Source organism: Neopelma chrysocephalum, unplaced genomic scaffold (assembly GCF_003984885.1).
Source record: "Neopelma chrysocephalum unplaced genomic scaffold, ASM398488v2 Primary Assembly neopelma1_96942, whole genome shotgun sequence".
Taxonomy (NCBI): Eukaryota; Metazoa; Chordata; class Aves; order Passeriformes; family Pipridae; genus Neopelma; species Neopelma chrysocephalum.
In genome coordinates this window covers 1230833-1253404 of record NW_020925585.1, presented here as the reverse complement: position 1 = coordinate 1253404, position 22572 = coordinate 1230833, and the positions used below count along the sequence as shown (strand labels likewise).

The 22572-nt window shown below is 36.4% G+C and overlaps 1 protein-coding gene across 1 annotated transcript in view; it reads right to left on the bottom strand.

Annotated features, from left to right (window-relative positions):
- Positions 1-12136: 12136 nt before the first annotated feature.
- Positions 12137-22572, bottom strand: part of PRDM6 (PR/SET domain 6) — a 75291-nt gene continuing 64855 nt past the window's right edge. Inside the window, exons 7-8 of the mRNA XM_027670917.1 lie at positions 20349-20525; positions 12137-13592 (exon numbers count right to left, since the gene is read on the bottom strand). Of these exons, the coding sequence (XP_027526718.1) occupies positions 13478-13592; positions 20349-20525 (292 nt within the window). The 3' untranslated portion in view covers positions 12137-13477. The remainder of the gene's footprint in view (positions 13593-20348; positions 20526-22572) is intronic.

The following is a 22572-nucleotide window of genomic DNA, read 5'->3' as shown; positions in this document are numbered from 1 at the left end:
AAGTCAATTAAGTCTTTGAACTGGGTTTTAAGTTATTTTCTTCCATCACATTAGTTTTTAAACAATTCCCCTAATGGTACACCTGTCTCGCTCTTTCCTCCTATGGAAGAGCTCTTCCTATGGAAGAGCTTTCTTCTAGCCTAGTGTCTAACACTTCTCAGAAGTGTTCTCCAAGATTTTTCCATTTCTATTTCTTAATCTGTTTTCCATTTCTTCAATTCTGAAACAAGCATTTTTTTTGCACTAGATTCACCATCATCTCCTTCCTCTCCTTCCTGGCAAATTTTGTTCTGTGAGAAGGTCCCCAGCTGGACTTCTGGATTAGGAGGAGAGAGTGACTGACAAAGCCTTTGAAACTGGTGTTTGAATGTGCTTTGTGCAGTTCCAGCAGCAAAAGAAACAGTAAAATGCTACGAAAATGAGAACTGTTCTTCCCAATTAATTCCTTTGCTTGTGTCTTCCTTAGTAAATATGAGCCTTAATAACCCTAATAGGGAGAGGGGTTGTTTGAGAACAGCTTTCCTGGCAAGGACAAATAACACTGTTGTGATGCAGCTATATACTATTCCTTGGCCTTATGGCTGGTAAATTTCTATTTCTGATAACATATCCAGAACTTGCCTAATTTGATCACCTCTTTGCTCTAAAAGAGAGATTGGCAAATAATTCTGAAGTGATTTTGAAGGAGAGCATCTTGTTTATATTGTTAAGTTTATCTGAAAAAGAAATACAAACATTGAATAAGGCCCAAATGTCTTTTGAGAATAGCCTCACAGAATGATGAGTAAAATCATCCAACAGAGATGGTGTGTGCCTTCCTTTCCACAGGGAAACTACATTTCCATGAACCTACATTTTCATGAACAGAAGACATTTAAGTACCACTAGTATTACCCTGTGGTTCGTTGTACTTGTGGTAGCAGAGAATGATGTATTCAGACATATCTGCAGGGAACCAAGCTTTATCAGGAGGATTTCACAGAGGAAAACTAATTATTTAAAGGAACAGCTGAAATGTATTTCTGTTCTGAATGTCCCCTAGAGCCTGGCTAGTAGGGACATTCAGCCCATAAATATGGACTAAACTCTATTTTCATAATTGATTTGCAGTTCATCTTTAAGTGCTAAGGAGGCGAGGTGGTTCAACAGAGACTGCAGCTTGAATCCTGTACAATAAAGAATCTGCATGCTGCACTCAGGCAAGTTATACAATGGACAGTTGAGGCCGATAGGAATCTGTGTAATAATTCTCTCTCCATCATTTTCAAACATTAGTGACTTACAGGTCCTGATCTTAGTTCTGAATTTGCCTTCGTTTTCATTGATTTTGTGGTATATCTCATGCCCACTGCAGTAAATTACTAGGATCATAAATGATGACTCATGAAGCTGAGAGTGAAGTCAATGCCATTGGGGTGAACAAAATTAATGGATGCTGTTGGACGATCTTTGCACTTTTCTGTATCTGTTGTTTGAACCTTTTCATTGCACGTGGGCCTTGGGAAGTTTGGAGATGCGATCACAAAAAATATCTCTATGGCTCAGAGTTCTTTTGCACCTCAGGAAGTGAGCAGGGGGCTGAGGAAAGATATATACAAGGGATTTTAGTAATTTTTTAAAACTCGTCTGTTTCTTAGGTTATAACATGATGCTGGTCCTTACAGGAGTAGGCCAGCAGAAATTGAGATAACATTATCTAAGGCAGTTATAAACTTCTAAAAATGATAAATTTGACCTGTGTTTCCCCTTTTTCAGGGCAGGAAGGAGGAATCATTACTGTCATACTTATTGACAGTACTGCGGAAGCACTCTTCGTGATGCCCAAAAACCTGGCATTATCTTTCCTTAGGAGGCTAAGTCACTCACAGCAAACAATAGTGGACCCTTTGAGAAATAGTTTCCATATTGCATAATACACAACTTGGGAAAAACGCTTCACTAATTTCAACCACAGTATGTTTTATAAGGGGGAAAATGTAATCCAACTGAGGGTAAAGGAGCTTGCATGGGTGGACTTATGATAATAATGGGCTCTTTGATAGAGTTAAGCCAGTATTACTGGCCACCCAAAGGCTGCCGGTTACCACAGACACCACAGAAGAACATCACTGGTTATATGATGTGCAGCAATACAGATTGCATTGATTTGCAGTTTGGTGACTGGAAAGTAACTATCAGTGCTTAGACACCTGCATGATGCACTGACACAGATACAATTCAGGGCTTGCCAATGTGAATGTGACATTAATCTTTCATAGTCCTCATCGTATCAAGAGCCCTTACCAGAAATGATGCCCAGTTGCCTCCTGCCAATGACAGTGTCCCTATTCCAATGAGATACTGGGCTCTTACATATTGCTAGATCAGTCATAATGCTCTTAGACATGTGTGTACCCAGCAGTGGCATCACATAAAAGTAGTTCCAAGGACAAAAAATCTGATGTTTAATCAGAGACACTATTTTTACTAAGCATGAACAATAACTGAAAGAAAGAGATTGGGAACTGAAATTATGCCATTCCTTGTTGCTTTCAGTATTTTGATGTTGCCACCACTGCAGTGGTCAACTGTGGAACAGCACCTGAATGGGAATAGTGACCCCTCTGATCAAATACAAAGCAAAGTGCAACTCCTGGCATTTCCAATATTATAAGCCATACAGAGAAGCATTGTGATAGAAAACTTGCCAAATCTATAGGGCCTTTTAAATTCTCAAATAGAAGCCTAGGAAATTTATGGCTGTGTTGCTAGATGTGGAGGCCAAGTAAATTCACAATGTTGATCTTAGTTGTGTTTAAACTTCTCCTGCCTCCTGGCACTTGGAGCTGTAGTGGAAAGAAATCATTTACTCCTAGAAGCTTTAAGCATTTGGAAACACAGGGGTACCATGGAAGAGCATTACGAACATAAATTATGTCACTCAAGTGGTCCCAGAACTGGTGTGGCTACATTTCCTCTCAGACACTGCAGATCTTTAGTGACATGTGTGGGCACAGAAAAAAACACCCGTCCCTGAGCAAAATGTGGAGCCAGCCTTCAGCTTACTAGCTTTCTACATCAGACTGCATTCATTTAAAACACCTTTGCAAGCAAACAAATAAACAGAAAGCTTGATCTTCCAAACCCTGTAGTTCCTTTCTGAAAATGTGATCGTCTTTGTTAGACAATTGGTATTTAAAGACATTCTTTGTTTATCTGTATATATACATACTTTTTAAATGTGGTTAAGTTTGGGATGGAATGTAGTATGTGGTCTTTCTCTTTCCATGCTTTTAATTGCTAAGTTTCACATTTAGGAAAGAATCTAGCCAGCTTGTCACCCTGTTAGGGATCAGAGCTTACTGAGTCCTCACAGAGCCCCCAGAGCAGGGCAGCAGAGCAGCAAGAGTACAGTCGCCCTCTCTGAAGCAGCATATGCTGGAGGAAATCTCTTGGAGCAGAATAGTAGTAATCTATCTCCTTTGGAAAGGTTTTGGTTAAAATAAGCTTCTTTTTCATTCCTTTATGAAGCATTTAATTTTAAATGTAGGGTAAAAGTTGTCAAAAAGTCCCAAGTACTACTGTGTGTAAGAACAGCAGTCAGATGATGATCTATCATGTGGAAGATTACCTTGATTTAATGTAAGGGAAAATGCAGTTTGTTGAACTCAGAGACAAATGAAGCACTTATCTGAAAAGTTATTTTAATGAAAAAATTATGAGTGATACATACATGTTCTTCTGATTATTAAAGTTAGACAGTGAGATTTCTTGGTAGAAAGCTCCCTTCTGTTTTTATGAAAACTCAACTGTATCACTTTATTCTCTTACATTTGGATTTTCTTTTAATTTATGTTTGGATCTTCTGAAGAAGAGAGAATAAAGATTAGGGAGAGAGAGAATGAGAATGAATGCCTGTTTGTGTACCTGTACTTACACAAGGAAGAGAGCCTGTACTTGTCATGTGTGAGTTACATAGTTCAGTAAGACTATATGCTACAGGAGAGACTTATTAAGAAAAATTTTATAGACAAAAAAAGTATAAAAATCATCATTTCTTAAATCTAGCCTAGATCTTTAGTTAAGTATGATTAATTTACTTGTGCTTCAAAGCCATCTCTTAAAATCGCTCCAAATCATACTACATTTTCAAGAATTAAAGTAGTGAAAACATTTATTTCTAAGCAATCAGAACTTTTTTTTCCTGCTGCTTTTTTCTTTCATTTGTTTTCTCTTCAATGGGCACCCCCAAAAAATGAAAAGGAGTGCTTCTCTTTCCTCATTCCAAGAAAAAAATGCTCTTTACTCTCAGACCAAAATTTCATGCGATTTTCTCCAGAAAAGACTCATTGCTGAAGTTTTATTTTTTAATGAAATGAGATCTAATATTTTCTTTGTTTTAGTACAGTATGTTGACATTCTTCAGTAGCATAGATTGTTATTGTTAGTTTATCCCATTTTTGAGGATCAGTTTATTAAAATACGTGTCTATAGTTAGGCAAAATCTAAGATACATTTTATTTGATATCAAAACTGAATAATTTTACTGTAGGATCTCTGCATGTGTCCTCTGAACAAGAATATGATGCCAGCGAAAATAGGCCAGTAAGGAAAGAAAAGGGTTTGGTGAGGCTGTGTTTATTCTTCAATAAATCACAGTCACTATAAGTGACCTGCTGACTTCAAGTTCTTTAGGTCAAGGAACCCTTTGCTATTCTGCAACTTCACCTCTTTGCTGAGCCTCTTAATCAAAAGTCTAAAGCCAGAAAGAACATCAAACAATCAAGAGCTGGATGATTGGATTGGCTATTTTAAATGACTACAACTATGGCTGTGACAGATTTGAGGATAGATTGCATTGTCTCAGCCTCACTAAGTAGGTTGAATGGGTTGAGCATTTTGTGAAAAACAGCTCCCCCTCAAAAAAAATTTACATGAAGCCATCACTCCAAGATACTTTGACAATTAATTTACTACATATGTAAAAGCTGCATGGATTAAAAAAAAAATTCTAGTATTCTGACAACTCTTCTTTGCCATAATAAATATTAATTATAATTTTTATTGGCTTTACTATATTAGCATATATTTGCTGTGCTATTTTATTAAGGCTTTTATCGTAATTCAGCCTGGTGATTTGTATTGGTTCTTGTAATTTTACCTGTGCTGTTAATGACACATTTAAAGGCGAGAAGGATACAAACCAGATTAAGGCACAAAGTGAAGATTAACCATAAGTAAACAGTGATGCAGATTCCTTTTCTTTTCTGCAATTTTTAAAATGCATGGTTTCCATGATGGTAAGAATCATAATAGAAGAGAAAATTTAGGCAGATGAAATCAAAACCAACCTCTGGATCATTACCTTGAGATTGTTTGCTTTGGTTTTAGTTAATGAGCTAATAACAGAAAGGAAGCTATCCTCTCCCGTACTGGGCTAGAAGCAGATCTGGGAATTTTTATGTCTGAAGGCAATCCAGAAGCATATTCAAGTATTCATGAGACTGCCATGGGGTTTTGTGGGCAAAGACCCCCTGTACTAAGGCTGTTGGTAGAAAGGGAGATAGCCAGCAACCTTATTTGACACAGGAAAATCCTAAACTAGAAAGGTACTGGCAAACAAAGGAGAGGGAAAAGAAAAGCTACACATGGCTTAAAATTTTTCCATAATCGACAGTATAACTTGTTAATACGTATCATATGAACAATGCAGTACCTTCATTAGGGTACTGGGGTGAATTAAGGCCATATGACCATGCAAGACTGAAAGAGATAAATTATTTTATCTGTCACAGTAAAAAGTAAAGCAATAATTTTACAATCAACAATGTTACTTAGAAGTTTATGCAGAAGAGCCAACCAATAGATTCTATGGAGAATCATGATTCACAGTATACAAATGTTCATGATTTTTCACTCTAGTAATTAGATCTAGACAGGAAGTAACTCTCAAAATACTTTTTAGATGAAAATGAGCTCTTGAAGCAGAGGAATCATGCATAAAGCAGTCCATTTTATGAGGACATTTTTAGCATTTTTTTTCCTTAAAATTTATGGAAGATATTTCTCTCTTCTTTTTTTTTCTTCTTTTTTATTTTTCCACTTCAAGCAAGCCCTTTACTTTTCTAGAAGCAAATTCTAGGAGGGAAAAATGAAAAACAATCTGACCAATCTGTATTGCTAATGCATACATGAAAGATCTTTCTCTATGGGCTCTACTATTAAAATAAGAGCAAAGGAAAACTACTAAGATGGAAGGCAGACACAATATGCTTCTAAATTTCCTTCAGAGCTTAAACTTCCCATATCTGCTTACCTCTCAATAAAGAACAGTGCAGACTCCTTTCTATCATTAGCGTTTTATATAAAAACAAGCTAAACAAACTGATATTAATAATCAGATTCTGGTTTCCATTGTATCTACCTCCCTATTCATGGAACATATATCTTCGTCATGTAAACTATTTCAAAAACTGAGATGGGAGTTACATGGTGTTCTTATCACTGACTGATCAGACACTACTGCAGTACTTCATTGAGCAGAAATACGTTGCTGTATTACAGCAATATATTATTCCCATTCCTGAAGATTTTATGCATAAGCAGAAGAAATTGGCTTTCTATGCTTTAAAGAAAAAAAAACAAAACAAAAACTAGAAAATGAAGGGAGGCTCAGACAAACATACAGACATTACAACTATGGCTCAGTGTATGTATTTATCACGCTCTTTTTTACTTGCTAAAAAGTATTTTTTTATGAAAATTTGAGTTTACTCCATATCTAACTACCTTTTATGCCATGGGAAATACAAAAAATAATTGTTCCAATATAAGGCTAATGAAAAAAAAAAACAACCAAATAGCTTCCAGAAGAATATTTGGTCACTAGTAGTGTGTGTGCTGAAGTGTTCTTGGCTCCCTTAAAAAAGAAAAAAACAAATTCCAGGTTGAAAACTCTCCATGACTGTTATAGTTTGACTCATTCTATTGAGGCTAAGATTATAAAAAAACATGTATTTCTGTGACTTGTTGTGCCAATATAAACAAATACAAGTCCCTTCCTTGGTCATTTGCAAACTTATTTGGAGAAACTCTAGAGATGAGGAGAATGATTGAATGCAATAATGTCAGAGGGGAAGAGAAAAATAGAAGTATGATGTATGAAAATTATGACAAGATGGGAGGGGGGAGAAGACTAAAGACTGGAAAAAGTTTAAATCCATGGAGAAGTATTGGTAACATCCATGTGCTGTGGTTGGTGGAGAAGATGACTCTGGGGAGAAAGACAGAGTGATCCAACTATAGCTACAATGGATAACCTAGACTTCACTAATGTGGCTTTTCAAGACTGGGGTGTCTCTAACAATACGTTATCTGTAATAAAAATAGTTTTAAAAAAATGAAGATTTGTCAATGCTTTCTTCAGAGATGAGACATACTGAGTTGAGTGCAAAGATTTGGATCCATTTTGAGATAGATTATATGTTCTTCTTCCCTCCCCATGTCCTTGGACCAGTTCCCATCATATTTGGTTATCTAGGTCTCCTATACCATTAGTTTACTGATGTCCTCACTTACATGGATAGGAAACCTCCTGTGGCTGTGTTTAGATATCTGTGGTCTTCTTAGTTTATGCAAGAGATTCAGATTTCACCAGACAACCGGGTATGTTAAGCACCCCACATAATATTGGTCTAATCCAAAGGGCTATCAGATCCCCGCCAACCATGGAACGTGAGATTGTCCCAGTTTGCTGTCAAACTGTTTTACTGACTGTCCTTTAGCAAGTAGCAAAAGACGTCTGAGGCTGTGGGACTCAACACTCAGTACATGGAAGTCAGAGTGCTGCTTCAACATCTGTGTCATTGGTTCAAGTGTAGCTTTGTTTTGTGGGTTTTTTTGGGTGTTAAGAAGTCACTGGACTTGTTTTAACTGGCAGATTCCGTGTGATGCCAAGGAGGCTACCTAAATAGGGTGTGCAGTGATTTGGACACTGCTGATCTCTTGTATATTTGTTTGGGAGCAAGTGTCCACTTTGTTTGGATAAAAAACAACAACCAAACAATAAGACTGATGCTATTTTGTTCTGCTGGTCTTTTGCACTTTAATACAGGATTGATTCCTCCCTGTATTTCAGTAATCATATTCAGAGACAAAAGTAAAGAAGCAGCACACTCCTAGTCCTCAGCCCAGCTAAAAAAGTTCAGTAAATGGGTTAAAAGAAAAATATTAGCAGACCTGAGCCTCACCCCTGCTAAACCATGTACCCAAAGAGTTTCAAAACGGTGGACCCCAGGACTCTTTTACATCATAGTTTGGGCCATCAGCCAAAGGACTCCTCCAACCACCACCCCCTTTAGACATTTGTGTCTCATTAGCTCATGACAGATTATGTGGGTTTGGTGATATAATCTCATACAGCATGACTCAATACAATTTCTTGTTATAAAGAACTTTCCTTGGATGTATAGAAGCTTGGCTCAAATGATTGACTATCCCTGCTACTTGCAAACCAGCAGGCAGTCTGCTGGCCCATTTACCTGAGTATTTTCTCAAGTACAGTAGTTCTGCACAATTATTCTACCATGGTGGTTCTTGTGCTATGGTAAAGGTCATATAGCATGAAAAATTATAGAAGCTGATATATTTTTCTCATACTTAAGTGATATTTTTTCAAGTGGAACAAGGGGTGACTTAATGAACTAATCGCTGCTCTTCGACATACGCAATGGCAGTGAAAGAATGCCAAAAAAGGCATTGAAGGTCCCTTGCAGTGGAGCATAATTATTGCTTTTAGCTTTGGTTTTAGAGTGACTTTTAAAGAACGAGCTTGGAGATCACACCAGCTGGAACTTTGAAATTCTGTCTTAGTCCACTAGATGGTGATCCTTTTAAACTAGGATTCAGATAACTAAAAAAGAGTCAGGCCATCAGCCATAAAAAAGCCCCAAACTTGAGTACACAGAATAGAAAGACTTGGTTACAATATGATGTGATTTACATCATAACCTATACAAATGAATTCCAAACGATTGTTGAGCATATGACTGCACTGTACCCTCAGCATTACATCAACAGAAGTAGTGACACCCACTGAACAAGAAAACTAAAATTGATTTCAGTCTTTTCTTGCTGCAAAAGAGTTGCAAACACCTTTTGGAAAGTGATAATGACAACTGCAGCAAGGCACAGTGATTATTTGAGGCTGCCTTAATCACATAGAGTATTTGGTTTCCTGCACAGCATGCACAAAATTCCATATCTAATATTAACATAAGACAAAGGCTTAGGGTACAGTAATAGAAATGTTTTATTAAACAAATATATTTACATTTCTTCATCTTCTTTTTAAATGTGTGCCTGTTATTTTCATTTAAACACAATGCAATCTTTACAATTGATATCACAAGAATACAGCTACATGCATGACTTAGTTGGTCCTTTGCAGTAAAAAAGATGAATTTTATGAAGTTTAACAAATGCAAGCATTTGTTTATCTTTCTAATTACAGTGTTATTAGTATTTTTATTACAACACAGGACCCCTTCAACATACTCTACATCTATAGGGTGGATTTATGTAATTTTTCAGACTAGCTTGATGATGTTAAAACTTCCAAAATCTAGAGAAAAAAAATAAATTTCATGCAATCACAGAATATTTTGTTTTCTGGAATCCTATATACAGTAAGGACTTGGATGGAACAGAATAGTGTTTTAATTGTAAGTTCTAAAAAAATCATAGCAACTGATGACTCTCAAAAGCAATGAGGACTTACTTTTAGATATTCACTTATTTATTTGTTTGAAATAACGTCATTTTTTCAACTATAAGACAGCATCACATAATGCAATGGCACCATACAAAAATAAATATTAATTTAAAGGAGAGATGATGTTACCCAAAGAAAAAGATATACACATCATTGCTTGTAAGTTTCTAGTATGTAATATGCTGAAATTATTACATTATTCCCCACTCAGTTTTCTTTCATGGGAAGAAAGTAAAATTGTATTAAAAACTATCATATTTAGGGGCTATAACTGCAGGTTTATAAAGGACCTAAAGTAATTCTGAAAGGCATAACTCTATGAATGTATAAAATTTAATTCCACACTGAAAAAAAAATCAGAACTAGGCACAATTTTTAAATATGACTTCCAACATGTTCAGAGTTGGATGAAAAATAACATCCCAAAACCAAAAGCTTGATTTTTTTAGCAGACTACAAAGCAGAGATGCCAAGTGCTTCAGAAATTCTGAAATGGCAGGCACATAATCACTACATTTAAATATAATTGTACTACACTTACTGCTTCAGTTTACTGTGTGCAAACACATACTGTATGCATAATAGATCTAAATGTACATTTGTTCTGTCAGTACGTGAACTGAAACTCACTCAGCATTTGGGAAGTTCAGGCAGGGACTGGATTCCCCTTAGTCCAAACCTGGGATGCATTAGTTCTTTCATGTTAGTTTTACATTTGCTATGTTGTAACAGAATGCCAAACATTGTATTCAAGATAATCCCACTATGAAATCATGGGTTTTCACTGTATTGCTTTTGTATGCTGCCAAATCTGTTGTGAAAATGCCATGTATAAAATAATACAATAATTGAAATTGTGCTTAGGCACATGGCACAACATAGTGATTTACACAAGAAAGAATTATTTGGAAGAAAAAAATAAGTTCTGCAGACATACTACTCTAGTGCATTTTTAAAAACAAATCCAGTAAAATCTTGAAATAATTGATCTTTACTTCACACTCATTCAGGAGAGTATTTAGACTCATGTTTAAATAAAAAACATACAAGTAAGCCTATCTGTAGTCAGCAGGGAACTTGCAATATCTGTAAGCACATACTTACATACTATTTGCACTACAGGATTTAACTACAAATCCCTTTCTGCACGGGGTGGATTGCTCTGCACTCCCACTAACCACTTCCTTGAACACAAGGGCACAGTTAGGTGATGCAACAGCACAAGTCACTGATCTAACATAGCTGCTTCTCAGAGCATGACATTTTCTTTCTTACTCTATTTATTAATTCCTGCTCTCTTTTTATCTCTTTAAACTATTTGCTTGCAGAAATGATCTACAGCTACTGTCCAAATGTTAACTAAAAGTTGGTGCCCCACCAGAATGTTACTTTAGATTAAGTCACTTAAATAAGGGAAGATGTGAACTGCAAGGCATGAGGGTCTGAAAGGTTTAGGATCTGATTTCGGTTTCTTCTGTTTCATTAGCCTTGCTAGGAACAAAATAGTGTTCAGATAGACACCTTTAAGTTACAAATCTTCCTACCCAGCTTCCCATGCTTCTTTGAACCTACAACAAACAAACAAACAAATACATTTATATAGTAGCTAAGAGTTTCTCATAGTTTTGAGGATAAAATCAGGCAAGTGATGACAGAACCGCTTACTCCCCATGTCTCTGCACTGAGAAACAGAGCTGGAAACTCACAGGGATGAAGCTTCTTTATGAGATAATTTGGTACTCTCTAGAACAACAGTAAAAAAATCTTTTTTTTCCCCCATGATGTTTTTTAAATTTTTCATAGCCAAACACAAATACTTCCAAAGTAATTCCCTGCAAAGCTTTGCAAACTCCAGATTCTGCAGTGTAGTTTTTGTAATATAATAAATGAACCTCACTCAGTAAGGATGTCTTAGCTTTTAAACTCCTTCTAAATGCATTTGAATTTTACTGTAGGCTCTTTTTCTGCTTGATTTCTCTGCAGAATTCATAAATGGCCTGAATCTGGTATTAAATTTGAAGCTGATTCTGTCTAGCCCTTTACAGAACTGGATACTTAATTCTCTACATATTTAAAATCATCCCCATAAATGTGTTTAAAATATTTAATATAATTAACTGAGCCCTTATGAGCCAGTCAGCACTTCAGTTTTGGTGCAAAACTGAATTATTCTGTTTTAATCCCCATAATCTCCACAATTTTATTTTGCAGTTTTACCTTGTGATATAGCATGACCTCAGAACTGTTTAGGTTTTGCTTCTTGGTGGTGGTGGTTTTTTTATTTTATTTTGTTTTATTTTTTCTCTTTTTTTTTTTTTTTTTTTTTAGTGTGTGGGTGTGTGGGTGTGTTTTTGGGTTTTTTTTCTTTTTTTTCTTTTTTTAACATTTTTATCAATCTACAGCTCTAGCATTGAGACAATCAATACATAAACAAACTGCTCACTGCTGGTCTCTAGAAGTGAAAAACATACTTTCATAAGACAAAATCATGAAATCTGAAATACATCATGGATAAAAGCACAAATAAAGAACAATATGGAAATTGTTAGATCAAACCAATATAATGACATCCAAGCTTTTTACATGGATGTTGGGAATATTTTGGCTTTCTTTCATTCACTGTGCCAGGCAAATTTCCATGAAGTGAATACTATGGAGCCTCCAAGAAATTTACATAGTATCTGAGTTCAGTTTTACCTTTTGTTTTGAAACTCAGCCCAACTATATTTAAAGTTTCTTCTAATACAGGAGCATTTCCAATTTGATCCAAACCAACAGAATAAAAATATCAGTGGACTACAGCTTGGATTTCTCATCAGATTTCCTGGAGATCAGCATGACATTAAATCAGTCACCCAAACAAAAAATATCTTCTTGGTTTTTTGCTCCTCATAATATGATTTAGACTGGAATCTTAAATGTTTAAAATACTTTCTACCACCTCTATCTTTCATAGCGACTAGACTGAATTTGAAAGTCCTATTAGTTTAACATAGTTTTCCTACTTGTTTCTTTATATAATGTGTATTTGCAGATATACAACATTCCTTGGTTTTCTTCCTTTTTTTTTCTCCTTTTTTTGTCTTTTTATTTCCCCCCAGAATATCTATGCCAATGCCAATGCAAACTACTTGCATGAAAAAGTGCACAGTGTGTGAGGCATGAGATATGGAAATGAAATGCCCTTTGGTCTGAGGCGGCTGACACTGACCCAGGTATAACTCTTGATCACTTCCCATCCCACACAGCAATTTCTATTACAACCATGTAAAGATCAACTTAGCCCAGTCCAGCCAAATGTACAGATTATATCTGGGTCCTTTGAGTCATGCTACAAAAAAAGGTGCAACAATAAACAAGTCCATGTGCATTCTCAGTCATAACTATGAGCAGAGTAACCCTTGAGATTCCTCACTTTGGCATTAAATAACAATTATAAAAGCTTTTAGAATTAAAGCAATACATGGAGGGACTTGAAATGTTAACAGCCCCAAGTAACTTGTCAATTGAAATAAGACTCATCCCTAGTCATAAATAAATAACCTCTTTCCTGGTCTCACTTCCATGCCAGGATCAATATCTCTTAACATCTTACTTATTTTATTACTGCTTTTGGTTTTCTGGGACTGATTGAAAGTTGCTCAGAGGAAATCTTTGGTTTTGCTTAAGTGTCCGTGACATTTAATCATGACTTTCCTTGCAGTTTAATTCCAACCAGTCAATCAGTTAATCCACTTCAATTGATTCTGTGCTCTCTGTTATTGGCTTGCACTCATTGGGCATCCTCTGGTGTCGACTCAGCTGGGTAGCTTGTGTGAAGCTCCTCTCACACCTCTCGCACCTGGTGAAGGCAAGAGAGAAAATTGAGACCAGGGAACTGCTCTGGGAGGTGGGTGATGGGCTTTGTCACATCCTGCCTAATCAGAACAGACACTCAAAAGTGGCTTCAGATTTTACTGGCTCAAGAGGTTTAATTGGTGGCTACTTCCAAGGCCTTGATGCCTATGATGGGACAAGGCCTGTCTGATTCAGAACAGAGGAATCTGTCAATAGACAGGGGGAAGGTGATTTCTCCAGAGAGGCCTGTCCTGCTGTAGCTCTGATCACTGTCAGTTCAAATAGATAAGGAACAAAAAGAGATTTTTAGGAGTGAGCCATCAAAGAAGAAGCTTGTCTGCAGTTTTCTGCTCTGTAACCTCTAAGAGAAATTGATGACAAATAGAATTTCACCTTCTGCTAATTTAAAAACCACAATTGCCTATTGGAGGACAAGAAATCACAAAGCAATAATAATTCAGTTCTAGAACAAGAGAAAACTCTTTGTTTATCTGATCCGACTATGTTAGTGGGGTTCATTTTAAATAGCCACACAGAGTTAGTGGTTATTTAATTACCCGACAACATCCACGCTATTTCAGTAATCTGTGGACTGAGCAAGAACTCATAACAGTCACCAGTGTTTGCTTCACTGTCTTTTATGTTCACTTATCTTTCTACCCTGTCCTCTCTTAGAGAATCAAAATCTGCAAAAAAAAATTATGTGTGAATAAATGAACAAAGTAATTGAATTTTGGAAGGGATAGGAGAGGGGTTGTTGTTACTTCTAAATAAATTCCTTATCCCTGCTCTTAAAGATAATATACTGCATTTAATCTCCCAAATACTTCCCTTTTGGTTTGCATTCTGAACACTAGAGAGGGGTGTTTGATGAGTCACAAATATGGATGCAGCATATTCTTCTTGTATGGTGTTTTCTCCAAAAGCCATCTTTGATTTAATAGTATTGTGTGATGCTTTATCTTCAAAGAAGATTATCATAAAAGTATCACAAAAATGACTTCTTCACCTTCAAAGGACAAGTGAGGAAAACAAAGGACTCTAATTCATATTAATCTTTCTCTCTCTCCTGATGTGAATAATAGAAAGTGAACTGTGAAGTGTAACTCATCTAGCTGCTTACAATAAAAAGAAAGAAAGATATTTATACATACGCATAATTGTGGGTGTTCTTCACATTAGTAATTTTTAGTAATAAAGTTCTATTTCAGGAATATTTAGCACAGACATTACAGAGTCATTCATCCAGGTTACTGTCCCAATCTAAAACGTCAGCACGTTTAAGTTGTGTTTCTTTGATTGTCTTTCATGGAATATTTTTAGCATACTGTTCCACTGCTAAAAACTGCACTGTGATCTTGACAAATGTAAAACGTCAGCTTTAATGTATCAGACCTATCAGCTCAATGAAAATAACTCAGAAGTATTGATTACTTAATGATTTTTTGGGTATTCATTAACGTCTATGTGCAGATCATCCACTCTCCAGAGCTCCTGAAGTGCTGATGACACATTAGTATACTGCTGATTGTTTATTAGAAAACTGATTAGTTACTGGATGAGTGTGTCAAAATATACTACATTTCATTGCCTGACAAACTTGCAAATTATTGTATTATTTTTATATACATACATATATATCTATCACAGAAGCATTAGAATCAATTTTAAGGCTGGGGTGTTAACTTAGTCTGTATGAGATATTACCATCTACTCAAACTTGATAGTTTTGTTATTTTGATGTCTACAAAAACAAGTAATTTGCTTCCTGACTAATAGGAGGCTTGAATTCTCACCTAACCAAGCTGTAAATGATGCAGTTGCAAAATAACCTGCAAAATTATGTGTGGCAACACCTTACTCTAAGAGCCTGGCCAAATAAATTAAATACAAGGCATCAGGTTGCCCAGGCACCATCAGTCATTGAGGTAAAGATTATAGGTTGATCAAAAGACAAAGTTACTCACTAAAACCATTGGGCATGAAGCTGTGACAGGCCTCCTTATCCTTTCTGGAGCTTGCCTGGCAGGCTAGAGCTGGGCACTGCATTCACTCACAATCTTGCAATGTTCTTGAAAGTTCAGAGCAAGGATTACAGTATTTCTTTAAAATGCAAGTTCTCATCCTTTACCCACAAGATTCTTCTGCCATATGAGTGCTCTAACCTCCCAGGTACAGGCTGTTCTGATACACTACCATAAAGGCACAGGAAAGAAGGATGCTAAAGAGAGAACAGAAAAAGAATAAATCTCTTGCTACAAGTATCTACCCTTTGAATAGGGGAGATGTGGGTGCCAAATGTTGATGAGGGTCAGGCTTTGCTGTCTGTGCTTACACAGCCCTTGGACACCAGTCAGGATAAAGCCTTTGGAAAGGTGCCTAATTTCCCTGTCTTTTTCTTGTACCTGGATAACCTTCAGATGTTCCTTTAGTACCCAAGGTGCCCAGGATTGTCTAGGCACTTCCAAATGATGTGGATGGTGTTTCCAGGACAATAGTTTTGGATATATAAGTACCTGGCAGAGATCTGTATTAGGGTCCTGACCCCTCTTTTCAACGTAATCCACAGAAGCTGTTACTGGATACAAACTGACAGAAAAGGTGAAGATAATAGTGTCATAGCAGTCAGCATTACTATCTCACAGGAGGTAGGAATGGGAGAAAGAGCAGGAATATTTTTCTCTTGAATTATTATGTACTCTCTCCCTCTATCAACAATTCTTTCCCAGCCCATCATAGCAGAATAACAAACTGCCATAAGCCTATGAGATCGATGAGCATGTGTGTGTGTAGGTTTTTGTGGGCATATTTCTGTACTATAAGCCATACATACGTTGTTGAAAATTTGAAGAGTAGTCAAAATTGTCAGAAAGGAAGAAGAGTCCATCTCTCATGGACTTGACCACCCACAAAGTAACCATGAGGCTGAGCCCAAGCCTGACTACTAGACATATCAAATTTTGGTTAAGCCTCAAGTGCAGATACATGTATTGCCAATAATAAGACCTATTAACTGAGATACAACTTAATTTCTACTTAGGGCCATTTGACGGCATTTGAGAGTAGTTTAAACAGTCTCAGACACAATGTAGATCCAAAGAAGCAATTCCAAAGTCCTCAAACAATTAGACACCATTAGTGAAAACTAGATCCATGTTATCTTCTTTTACAATGTGTGTGTGCCTTCATTGTAACTGTACAGACCAATGTACTACAGTATTCAACCTCCTTAAACTCAGGACTTCAATCCACCACAAGGTTTCCCTATATGATTTGCTTGGGTGGAGGTGGTAAACAGAACTGTTCTTAAATTCACAAAGAACATCGATGGGTTTTGAATATTTCTACAGTACTTTGTTTTCTGATTTTTTTAGATAGCCCTCATTATCACTGGTCTGCTTGTTTGCTTCACAGTGCTTTGAGGATTATAGACAGGATTGGTTTAATTTGCACATTTATATTAACCTCTGTGAAAGACTTTGGAGGAAGAAAATGCTGAGGGTCTATTTTAGGGGGAAAAATCTGCATTCGATACTCTCAAAATAAACACTTCAGGATTTCGTTCAAGAAAAACATTTAACACTACATTTTAAATTCATTTGAAGGGGTTAAAATAAAAAACTAAAACCAGAAAAAAATATTGCAAAGCTGAGATGTCACTGCAGGTACAATGTTCAACCTGAAATGAATGCTCCCCAGTTTTATATGTCAGTAAGAATAAATGAAAAACACCTGAGCTATTGCAAGCTGAAAGAATCTTTTCTCTAATTATTTTGGTTTGAATCTGGCATATTAGATCTTTGCATAACTCTGATTCTGCAGGCAAGTCCCTTAACTATTTTTTAATTTTACTGAAATGGAAGTGGGAAGTGTTGAGAAGAACTTAAGAAAAGGGAGGTGACAAATTATTTTCCTTTTTCTCCTACCTTTTAATTTACTTAAGAGCTTTGTTCCCAGACTAGCAGCCATAGTGGAGACTTCAGTAAGATAAGAATACACAAAAACTTTACAGTGCTGACGCTGGCTTGATAGCTTGTGATGACATGAAAAGAAATCCCTTCTAACTGGACCTGCAGTCCAGGCAATGCAGCTAAAGCTTTGACTACAGATAACCTCACTTAGCATTGTTATCTTAATGAAAAGCAAATAGAAAAGTCTTCCACTATACATCCAAAGTTACCTAGGACCTACAAAAAAAAAGCCTTCTCAGAGAAAAAGCTTTTTAACCAATCACAAACTTCCTCTAACATCACAATTACTTTGAAATATTTTTAAATGCTGTTACCCTATGTTCACAATTTTTAAACCAAATTCTGAAAATAATATACATACAAACATGCTGTGTTTAAGGCTGTCAGCTTAATCCACACTCGCTGTAATTTGTCTTACAAAATAACTGCCTTACTTAGAAATCATGAGATTGCATTCACAGTAACAGCAAATTTAAAACTGAATTTAGTAACAACTTCAAAATTATGCCTGTTATTTTTAAAATAACAGCTAGAATTTAAGTTATTTGTCACTATCCATGCATGGTCATTCTTTCTAGTAGTAAAATTATTAGTCAACAGAATTGTGTGCATCATCACAAATACAGACTTTTTTGAGGTACAGAAACCATATCTCAATGAACTTTTCCATCTTGCACTTTTTTTGGTAAGTGTACACTCTAAATTCCCTTGTAAATAAACATTTAAAAACTAAATTGCATGATCAAGTGACAGAAATCTTGTTTGTCCCATTTACAGTTCTTGTTTACTATAATTTGTTCAGGACTTTTTTTCTAAGCTTTCTTACTACCTGGTCTCATGACCCCCTTATTCAAAAGAGAATCTGAATGGTGATAAGACATCAAGATGAGCTGCAGCTCTTTTTCTTCCAGCAGAGAGTGTAGGTCAGTTTCTGGATAGGTTTTCTGCCCCTCCTCTCTCAAATGCAAGCAGTCCTGTGTGGGAGGCAAATCTGCCCTTTTGAACAGCTTGCAGTATCATGGCACATGTACCCTCTTATCTGACTAGCAGTGATGGGAAGATCTGCAGCTCCAGTTTTAGCTTCATGTGAAATTACTAGTCAGCTTACTGTGAGTACTTCAACAAGTCTTACAGAAAGAAATTGGTACTACTGTTTGTTGAGCTTAAGGAAGAAACTAAATAAACATCTTGCAAGATTGAAATTATGCCATATATCATAAAGAAGCAGTACAGAGCATACACATTTTTTTGTCCCTCTGCCCTATAACTTTAAGAATAGGTAGACCCATCCTGGAATACTTAAATACTTCCACATAAGCAGGGCAAAACAAAAAAAAAACCCAAAGAAATCCCAGGCAACTGGTTAATTGTAGTACACACCTTAGGCCTTTTCACAGATGAAATTCTGCTGTAATCAAGACCATTTTGGAAAAGGGGAAAAAAATTGCTAAACCAAAGGGGAAAAATAATGACTCTAAATGGGGCAAAATAACAGGTGTATTGGAAACATGACAAAAACAGGATGTTAAGGAAAAAAATTAAGCGGAGTCAACAAGGTTACACATAAGTAACACATTAACATTAAATGAAATCTATTTTCCATTTTGACCCGGAAACCTCTTCCTTTAATTACTAAAATCTATTTACACAGCAACTAGATAAAATCAATCTGATTGCTCACACCATTTTTGGTTCACTTTCTATGGGCTCTGAGCATTCAACATACTGGCTCAAGAGAAGTCAATATTTAGATGTTCTGAGTTTCCATGGTTTGCCTCCTACAACACTACCCTGGCCATGATTTCTGCTATGCAACTTCTTCTGTACTGGATATGCAGCATTTTGTTCCAGCTCTGTCCCCTTGCTCCCAGCAAAGACATGGGTGGAGGCCATGCTTCCTTCCAACCATGTATAGGGGCAAAGCGTGTCCACCAGTATCTCTGTCAGGATTGTTATGAGGGGTTCTGACAGGCCCCATAACTGAACTCTCTTACATTAACCAGACAGAAAGCACAGTATGGCAAAAGTAGAAAAGACAAAAGGAGAAAAGTAGACAGAGAACAGACAGCACTTGGAGAACTGGGAGAGATGCACACCTTCTTCTACACTTATTCCCATTCTTCCTAGGAGCATTCAGGCAGGTTCTAAAACAAGTGATATCAATACAATATATGTTGATACGAATATATTACTTTTGTTCCCAAGTGGGATTGTTCCAGGGTCTGTCAGTTCAGCAAAGACAAAGACACAAATGTAGGAACTATTTCTTCTGTCTTGGAGAACACTTCCCATTAGGTAGTCAGAGTCTTGCACAACAAGGCAAAATAAGCAAACTTATGCCTCAAGTCAGAGTTGCATTTTCTATGCAGTGATTCTGAGACTAAAAGAAGATGCATATTTCTCCCCCATATTTAACCAGAGTCAAATTAGCTTTCACTTGAAGTTCCATCCACCTCAACCTATAGACATCTAAGAATCGTATTAATGTTCTTATAGCATGACCTGTCCCAGCCTTGATTGTATTTTCAGCTGTGGTTCTCTGGCAGCAGCTTGCCACTTAATTAAAACAATCAAGATCTCATCAGAGAAAGAAAAATTGTTCAGGGCTGTCAAGGAACCCAAACCCAAATCTGTTTTAGTTCTGATTTTAGCTTCACCACTAACTGTTTTATCTGGTAGTCTTGGCTTTCAAGGAAACCTTTGCCGAGTGCTGGGGATGCAACTGAACAGCAGCAACGCATTTTCTCTCTAATCTCAGCTGACAGAGGCTGCTGGCTTCAAGTACTTACTTGAAGGGCTTTTCCCCAGTGTGTGTCCGGATGTGATTGTTGAGTGTTGTGGCACCAGCAAAGGCGCGACCGCAGTAGCCACACTTGAAAGGCCTGTCACTGGAGTGCGTAACTACGTGGTTCCTCAGCTCTGAAGGTTGGGAGAAAGACTGGGAGCAGTGACCACACTGGTAGGGCCTGCAGTGGGAAAAAGAAACAGCACATCATCAGTGCCTTTTGTTGACATGAGCAGGAAACCATATGGAAGGGAACACCTGATCTTCCCAGTAACTTTCGAAGAGAACTGCAGGTGCACTTCTCTGAGTCTTTCTTGGGAGAAACATACCCAAAACTTCATGACCTCTCCAACAAATGTAAAATTCTTGTACAGGAATCAACTGAGAGTCTATGGGCATGATGGCCCACAAAACATAATTCAGCAAGCTACTGACCCAGCACTACACATTAATATGCCTGCCTTAATTCTCTCAAACTCAGCATGGAACTCCTCAGTCATGAAAAGAAATCCTCACATTTTGGAACTAAGGGTCTCATGAAACCCTGTCTGTTGGTGCCAGCTATAGTCTTACCTACAAATATCTAATTGTTATGCCTGTATTCTACTTGTATTCTGTAGCTGTTTGCAATTAAATTCTTTGCATTGCTTTGGAGGAATCTAGGTTTTTTGAGATCATGTATTTCAGTAAGAGACATTGGAAAAAGTAACCAACATGTTACAATTATCTGTCTATTTTCCTACTTCTATTAAAAATATTTGCATTTTATTAACATGTTTCTCCCACCCAGACTAAAAATGCCTTTTTTTGGGATCTTGGAAGGAAACATAGAACTTAGGTTTTCAATGCCACAATTTGTTAAAAGCAAACATAACAAACAAACAAACAAAACTGAGTAATACGTTACAAATTGAGGATCATAACAAGCAGACTGTAGACTCAGAAAGAAAAGGATACAAGACAGTAATGTGAGACAGGTCTGCTGAAATGCTAACTAAAATAAAATGTGAAGAAACAATGTTTATATATTTCTACTTGGTAATAGTGATTTAATATCAACATCCCAGAGGGGCTTTTTCCATTTCACATTTGTTTTGAGTTAGTGGCAGAATCCTAAATGCTTATCCAATTTTTTCTTTAAAAAATTAAGATTTTTTTCTATAGGGATAATAATGATTTTTACCCTGCACAACATTTTAACTCTTGATGTCTGCATTTCCAGAGCCAATGGCCAACTCAGCTTAATTACTCTCTCTTTAATAAATGTGTATGTTTAAATGGCTAGAAACCAAAACTAAAGGGAAGGAGACAATGGTGACCAAGCATGTACAATTCAATTAAGTGCAAAATAAAGTGAACTATCTCATTTGTCAACTGAACTGCTTAATTGTGGCTACTTGCATCACTGAACACAAACACTATTATTTTACAGTGCTTCAGAGCACTGAATCCTGATTGTAGAATTTTTTAGCTTGATTAATAGCTCAGTATTCATCAATAACTCAATAGCTTACTATTTTAATTACTTGCATTTGAAAATCTAACTACTCTCCAACAAGTTTAATGTAATATATAATAGCTGTGGAAAGGTAACTTATATAATGTGGCCCTTAAAAATACACAAATACATGTAAAACAGTATTTTAAGAAAATAATAAAAACTAATTATCTGTTTCTCTTGTTGGAAGGCAAGTAGTAACATGCCCAGTTTTCTCCTTTCTTGAAGTGCAAAGTTATTTTGCACAGAAAATATTTTTCAAATTTAGCATGAAATGTTAAAAGCTGGTAAAACAAAGATGATTTGTGAATGCAGACTTACTTGTTTGGATATTTTCATATCAAACACTTATAAGCAAAATAATACAATAATGTTTTCTGAATCCAAGAAACATTGATTTTTTTTTTTTAATAGTGAAGGGGACCATTAACATCTATTAGCCTCTGGTTATCTATTTTTAACAGCTACCATAAGAAATGATACAACACTACATAAAACCAATTAATCTTTTATTTTTTTAACAGTCAATGTGATTAATTTCACACAGTGAAAATTCACACTGTAACTTCTCTGTAAACAGTCAAAATTCCAAACCAGTTGTAACTGAATGTTGTGATATCAGGCAACATGGGTTTACCCCCTACATTGGCTCAAAATAAATGGATTCTTTACAAAGTACTCAATACATTTCACTGGCTGATGCTCAAGAAAACAAGCCCTGTAAGAAATC